The sequence below is a fragment of the Stylophora pistillata genome, chromosome 8, assembly GCF_964205215.1.
Source record: "Stylophora pistillata chromosome 8, jaStyPist1.2, whole genome shotgun sequence".
In the NCBI taxonomy this organism is placed as follows: Eukaryota; Metazoa; Cnidaria; class Anthozoa; order Scleractinia; family Pocilloporidae; genus Stylophora; species Stylophora pistillata.
In genome coordinates, this window is record NC_142526.1 from 23,663,774 (window position 1) to 23,671,273 (window position 7,500).

General features: G+C 39.3%; 1 protein-coding gene and 1 long non-coding RNA gene across 5 annotated transcripts in view; one reads left to right on the forward strand and one right to left on the reverse strand.

The window, feature by feature from the left end:
* LOC111335592 (uncharacterized) overlaps positions 1-6,170 on the forward strand; it is an 18,827-nt gene extending 12,657 nt beyond the window's left edge. For 3 of the 4 annotated variants that reach the window (XM_088731333.1, XM_088731332.1, XM_088731334.1), the window contains exons 10-11: positions 3,981-4,096; positions 4,956-6,170. In XM_088731333.1, the coding sequence (XP_088587459.1) occupies positions 3,981-4,096; positions 4,956-4,964 (125 nt within the window). In that variant the 3' untranslated portion in view covers positions 4,965-6,170. Of the gene's footprint in view, positions 1-3,652; positions 3,742-3,980; positions 4,097-4,955 lie in introns of those variants that run through there. The other variant, XR_015991078.1, reaches the window with a different exon arrangement.
* LOC148725582 (uncharacterized) lies at positions 5,974-7,046 on the reverse strand. Its single transcript, XR_015991080.1, has 2 exons — positions 6,743-7,046; positions 5,974-6,649 (listed from the first exon to the last, which is right to left on the reverse strand). It is a non-coding gene; the product is annotated as an uncharacterized LOC148725582 (long non-coding RNA).
* Positions 7,047-7,500: the final 454 nt, after the last annotated feature.

The following is a 7,500-nucleotide window of genomic DNA, read 5'->3' on the forward strand; positions in this document are numbered from 1 at the left end:
TCAGTTCATTATCCTGTATTCCATACCGAGACAGTTTTTCTAACAAAACGGAATGGCTGATGGTGTCAAACGCTTTAGATAAGTCAATGAAGATGGCTCCTGTAGCTTTACCTCCGTCCGCTTCCTTCCGGATAAGATCTGTAAAGAGGGTTACTGCTAGTTCCGTCGAGCGATTGCGGCGAAATCCAAACTGATGTTCAGAGAGAAAACCGTTGAATTCGAGATATTCCATTAATTGTTTGTGCACCGTTTTCTCTAAAATCTTTGACATAGTAGGGAGATACGTATGATGCACGATCCTCGCAGTAGATAGCGCTATTTAAGCAATAGCGAAAATCAGACCTGAAAAAAATCAGGCCTGTACGGGACTCGAACCACTGACCTCTGCGATACTAGTGCAGCGCTCTACCAATTGAGCTAACAAGCAACCTGGGTGCAGGCCATTAAGTTGATTCGTAATAAACCCGTGAAAGGAATAAATCAGATACAATGTGTCCTATATGACTGTAAAGAGAAGGAAAATACGATGTTATTTAAAGTGATTTGATGCTTGGGGGGCACCTCAAACTTAACGCAATTTTACTTCGAAGTTGAAGTAAAATAATATCAAACTCTAAATTTCTATCTTTCCTCGGACCAAATATCTCACGATCGTCTCGACAGACAACTTTGTGATTCACAAAAATAAAACATCAACATCTTAAGACTAACCTCCAAGGTTTGTTGGCTCATGTGTACATATTGATCTTCATTAACTCAAATCTCAAACTTCAAGTTTTCGGGCTTTTTTCGCGTTTTGTTCGCACTTTGATCATTAAAATATCCTCAACCGAAGAGCCAGCAAACACCATGAGTATCCACAGAGTTAGAAATGTTGGTGAATTTGTCATACTCCTTCATCCATATTCACAAAATATTACAAAAAGGTGTCGATCGTCCAGTGAAAGCTCGCAGAAACGCGTCGAAAACTCTACAAATGGCGCCGAACGCGACAAACCAATTCCACTCGCGCATGCGCAGACAAAATGCCTCTCTGCTTCTCTGCTCTTGAAGACAGCAGAGAGGCATTTTGTCTGCGCATGCGCGAGTGGAATTGGTTTGTCGCCTTCGGCGCCATTTGTAGAGTTTTCGACGCGTTTCTGCAAGGTTTCACTGGACGATCGACACCTTTTTGTAATATTTTGTGAATATGGATGAAGGTATATGACAAGTTCGCCAACATTTCTAACTCTGTGGATACTCATGGTGTTTGCTGGCTCTTCGGTTGAGGATATTTTAATGATCAAAGTGCGAACAAAACGCGAAAAAAGCCCGGAAACTTGAAGTTTGAGATTTGATTTACTGAAGATCAATATGTACACATGAGACAACAAACCTTGAAAGTTAGTCTTAAGATGTTGATGTTTTATTTTTGTGAATCACAAAGTTGTCTGTGGAGACGATCGTGAGATATTTGATCAGAGGAAAGATAGAAATTTAGAGTTTGATATTATTTTACTTCAACTTCGAAGTAAAATTGCGTTAAGTTTGAGGTGGCCCCCAAGCATCAAATCACTTTAAATAACATCGTCATTTCCTTCTCTTTACAGTCATATAGGACACAAGGCTTTAAAAAATGTTCCAGGTTCAGGATTAAGTTACTCTAACTACAACCCTCGGCGAATTATTTTTCGGGAGGTTTTGGTGGATTTTCCAAGTCATGACCCAAAACCGTCTTTGGCCTTTTTGCTCTCCAAGTCTGTTGAATATGGTGGGTAGGCATGTGTCTTAACAACGGTTATGGTCTTACCTCAATCAACTACGGTTTTGGCTTATTTTTTTACTGTGTTTTGGAGGTAATTTTTATTATTGCCTTTTTGAGCTTCATGTGCTAAGTAGAGGAAAAACTTCGGTAAAACTTATTTATCAATTGGCCCCCAAATCCCTTTCTATTGTCAGTTCATTGTTTATTCAATCAGCTTTCGGTCTGACTAGTCCATTTAAATCAAAAAAATGCGTGGTTTTCAGGGGCGTAGCCAGGATTTTTCCGTAGGTACACACAGTTTTCCATCTCACCTCTTTAACCCCCCCCCCCCCCAAAAAAAAGATCAAAGTCATTTTCGATTCACGTGTCTTTTATTTCAAATATAAATATATTTGAAATATATTTTTTATTTATTTTTTATTTTATTTATTTATTTATTTATTTTTATTATTATTTTCAGGTACGCAATTGTGTATTTGCGTACAGGTAGCTACGCCCCTGGTTTTTGTCTCATGAGTTCAAACTGGCACCGTTTTCTTCATGTTCATGTGTCATTCGAAACGAATGGCGTCAGCTTTTTCTTTCTTGCGTGAGTAGTCCAGTGGTCAGTGCGCTGGACTCTGGGTGAAACGGCCCGGGTTCAAGTCCTGGCTGGGGCTTAACGTCGAGTCCTTAAGCAAGACACTTCCCTCACATTGTTTCGTCTTCTCGGATAGGACGTAAAGCCGGAGGTCCCGTCTCTTACAGGGTAAGGGGTAAGAGACGTTAATTTCCCACGCACGAGATTACTGTGTGCTGGATGTCCTCCCCAGGGGTGGGTTGGGTGGGAAAACAGCAGGTCCACATCAGCTTATACAGTTGCCAATAAATTCAACCTGCTTGAACAAATAAACATGATGATGATGATGATGATGATGATGCTTCTGCATTGCATAATTAGTTTTAAGGCAAACTTTTTAGACAAAACTTGCACAATAATTTAATCAAACTTGCTCTGATTCGCCAAATATGATACAGCAAATGGACAAGTACTTAATTATCATAATCCTGCTCGTTCTGCTCTTATTGTCTAATTAAACGTTTATAACATTTACTTCAGCCTTAAAATTTCCAAGTTCAAACCATGTAAACCATTCTTCCAGTCTCGCATAGCCATCCTTTCTAGATATTTAACAAAATTGCTGGTTGCAATTATGCCACCCTGGAGACCATGTGTATGGCTTTCAAAAAGACAAATACTTGTTTGATTGAAACATAGTACCATTGACTTGTCTGGTGGCACAATCAATACTGCTACAAATGATGGATGCACGTGATGGTGTTGTGTAAGGTGGTCTTCAAGGTCTCTCACAGTAAAGAAACCTAGGTCTGAAACAATTTCAAGTTTCTTCACATTTTTATCATTTTGTCCATGCTGAAGGACTTCTCTGACTTCCTAATTTGGTTGTTGAACTGGTAGGGTGAAAGAGTCATATAACTGATTCCCTTTTATCATGAGATTAGTATACATAGGTATTGTGAGGCTGAGGTCTTGTAACTGCTTGGGAATTTGAAGGGTTCCTTCCAGAAAATGAAGTGCAGCAAGCACTGAAATAACGGTGCAGGCATTACTGCCACTAGGTCTTCCACCTATAGAGAACTGGCAAATGTATGAGGGCAGAAGCCACTCAGTAACATCAAGATGTTTTGCAACGGTGACATTTATGCGAAGAGTAGTCTGAGAATCTGGTCTTGGTAATGGAGCTGATTGGTTGTCGCAAGTACTCTGAATGCTCTTGTTCAGGTTTGCTGTGTGCTATGAACAAGGACAATTGGAGCAGCTGACATTATCACTGACTGCACATATACCATTTTCACAGAAATGACATTTAACCTGTTCATTGTTCTTCCTCTTGTGTCCACGAACAGGACGGTGACATCATCTACAGTGAGGAGGTGCCTTGTTGGGTGAAGGTGTGGGTTGGTGATAAGTTTGACTCTGGCTAAGGTTGGAAGAGGTGAGTGTTTGGGTTGCTGGATTAAGGTTGGAAATTTCATTGTTCAGCTGTCTGACAACCCTATCAAACTCCTCCCTCTCAATTTCTCTTACCCCAGAGATTTCATCTAAAGAATCTGTTGGCATTGCTGATGTTTCATTACAGAGATCATGTTGGAATTCAGTTTCATGCATGTTAGATGCGGGGTTTAGAATGGCTTTTTTTGCTGTCTCACCAAGCTCTTTTACTTTTTTTTCCAGAAATCCCTTGCAGAGTGGGCATGAAGTTGATCCTTCAAGGCAAACATCATGGAATGAGTGATGACAACCATGCAAGAGGGTCCAATTCTCATCTAGGCTGGAAATATTACACTGAGGTAAATCGCATTGTTTTGTTTGATTTGGCTTGATATCACAGTGATACCCTAGTGGTAAAACAGCAGTTGTCATATTTTTGTTGGGAGACGTTGTTGGCAGACATTGTTGGCAGTGTGACATGAGTTGGGATACTTGTGTTGCATCTGTTGTTTGAGAAGAAGAGACTCTGTCCTGGACTCTGAGAGATTTTTTTAAACATGGAGGACAGTACTTGAGCACATCTTACTTTTAATAAGTGCAGTTGGTTGTGTGAGAAAGAAAACTGCTTAGGTGTGAAGAAAAATGACCTGTAGTGGGACTGTTTATTTTTTGACTGGAAAATGGACTTTGCCTTTTTCCTGAGTTCATCTGCAGTATCAGAACCTTTTGTCTGAGAACGAAGTATACTATGAGTGTTTTCCACAGGATATTCATCAAAAATAGCAATGTAATTCTTGAGTAGTTGATATAGTTGTGGAGCATGTTTTCCCCAGTGAGGGCACATGTTGATCCAAACAAGTGGTGCTTTGTTATAGTGCCGGCGTTGGAGGCAAGTAAACATTATCCAAATTCTGATCATTGCTCTTAAGTACTCATAGAAATTGTTAAGTTTGAAAGAAATGCTATACATTGACAACACCAAAGGTATATGGCTGTCTAGTAAGTTGAATAGGGTCCCATACTCTATGTCTTTGAACCTGGAGAACTTTGCCATTACGTTGTGCCGTGTAAGTGTCCAACCACCATAAACAATCTCGAGAATAAGACTAATTCTCCGGGGTTTGGGATTATCTGCCAATTTGCTTCTTGGGAAAATTGTTTCATATATTTTTTGAAAAATGGATGATAGGAATTAACAATATGTTCTCTGCTATTAAGGAAATGTGAAGAGGCCCAATAGTGGGTACTATAGACAGAATGGATGGCTGTGATGTTTCTTGTGGCAAGCTGTTGTTCAAGAGATTATCAGTAGTACCAGATGTCATTGGAAAAGAATATGAGGAATGATCAGATGGAATGAATTCCTGTTGTGGAGGAATATCTGAAAATCCAGGATGAGAGCTGACAAACTTCTTGAGTGATTCATATATGATTTGTCTACAGTAAAATTGGCTTGGCCAATCCCCTGGCTGAAAAACAGTAAATTTCTTTATATAAGCAGCCAAGCCAGTGCTCATTGCCACATCATAGGCAGTATCAAAGTCTCCCTTTGACTTCAGTCTAAGTTCTACAAAATCTAAGAGGTGCAAATCATCCATTTTACGCATCATTCTCACATTTTCACTGTCACAGTATTGATGAATGTTTACTCTATGTCTCTCAAGTTCAGGATTAAAAAATGCTTTTGTCAGCCAGTCAGGCATCACAGAAGCATAACTGTTACTGATGTCATGCATAGATGATGCAGCAGTAATTAGTTGTACGCAGGATTCAATGTCTATACCATTTTGGTCATGTGTACAAAAGGCATGTGTTGCTGGTACAGCTTGAATATCTAAAGCTTTAACAACTAGAGTACACATTGTCTTTGCCTCTGACAATTTTTCCTTCTGTGGCCTTCTTTTCGTGTGGATGGCTGTGTAATCATCAATTATTAGGACTATTTGCCATTTGCAATCTGTAGCTGTGGCTATGAAATCTTCAAAAGATTTGAAATGGGACTCTGACATTTTGTGCATAACATTGTTAAAAGTTCTCCTGGAACATGTATGCCCCATGATATGTTCTGTTTCAATGCCATCTTGATTTATCTGATTGCTCCTTAGATAAAGAGCATGGTCCATTTGAAGAGGATTGCATGTTTGGCTGAGACAGTAGCACAAATTATAAATGAATGAAGCAACCCTTTTTTTGTTTAGGCTTATGCAGTCTGTGGAATGCCGAAAGCTAGTGATGGAACCCAGAATAGTATCGAATAACTTTGTAGCACCTGCTGATATGCAAAACTCTCTGAAACTGTCTGGATCATACAGTGGTTCTTCCTTGTTAACTACTATGTCACCATAGATCTTTTTCTTGACCAATTCTATTTCCTTTGTCATGTTGCATCCTACATTAGGTGGAAAATAAAATTTGCAGAAAAGTGAAAACTCAGTTTCATATAGTTCGAAGTCATGGTACTTGCAGGTTTATGTTAAAGACATATGGTAGTTCATCCTTTCAGACAATCTATTCAGAAGCTGGTGAATGTCTTTGAACTTATCCCTTCTGAAATGGTGCGATTGTTATCTGTTGGGGTTCAGGGGTAGTTTGTTCATAATGAAGTGTTCAGGTTTTTAAGGAAATTTGGCAGAGAAACATCTTTTTTTTTTCAAAGTATGTTTTCAACTGTTATTACTTATTCTAGCTTCCAAATCTGATGGTATTTCCGAGAAAAATGTTTGAAAAAAAGTTTACTTAATTTCTGAGAAAATCCTTAATTTTTCCTCCATTTCTATTAAACTCTCCCTGGATACAACTACCATCTCTCTAGTACTACGGCTATCGACACAGCTATCTGTCTTTTCTCTACTCAACATTTATCTTTTGTGTTTGCGTATTCGCCCCCTCTGGTTGCAATTCATGTCAACAAACTTTTGAAAAAAAACAAACGTTTGTTAACTTGTAATTTTTGCTTATTAAGTGGGTTCTTCAAATGTTCAGTGATAGCATGAGATAGCACTAACATGCCGAAATGAATGTCCAGTTCGCCGGTGTTCTTCCACAGCCCTTCCACATCCTTCACAAAAAACTTTCTCCGCATCGATCGATCTTCCTACTATCCCAAAACAACAACTAAAATCCCTTAAATAATTTTTCGCCTTCTGAAAATTATGTGTTTGGGACTTTCTCCCGCATATTATACAACCATTTTTCGATTTTTTCGCGCTTCTCGTGAAGTAACAATGAGAAAAAATCACAAGAATGACAAGAAACACAAATACACGCGCTATTGTAATTCGCGCAGCGCGGGCGCATACAGCCGGTTAATCGCAACAACCAAAAATTTTATGAAACATGCGCAGACAAAATGCCTCTCTGCACTTGAAGACATGACTGCAACGGAGCCTCTTAAACAAGGACCCTGACTATAAAAGGGATAGCTCCTCCCCTGTCTTGTCCCAAGCCGCGTGTCGCTCTATAGATCACGGGATGTGATTGGCCATTGTATCACATTACGTCAGAGGACATATCTATAACAAGAGGACATCATCTCAACGTTACATACAATTCCACTATCGCGTGTTGAACACGACAAGCATTTGTGTGCTTTGGTTTGCCATAGTTGACGATTTTCTCAAAGATCTATCACAGGTAAGTATAAATTTTTTTATATGGATTTTGAATTTATGACGGGTATGAATTATCGGTGTCGATTGTAGGTTTTTTTTAAGGTGCGGCTCCCTGCACTAAACCCAGTTGATGGTTCCTCGACTTTCGCACA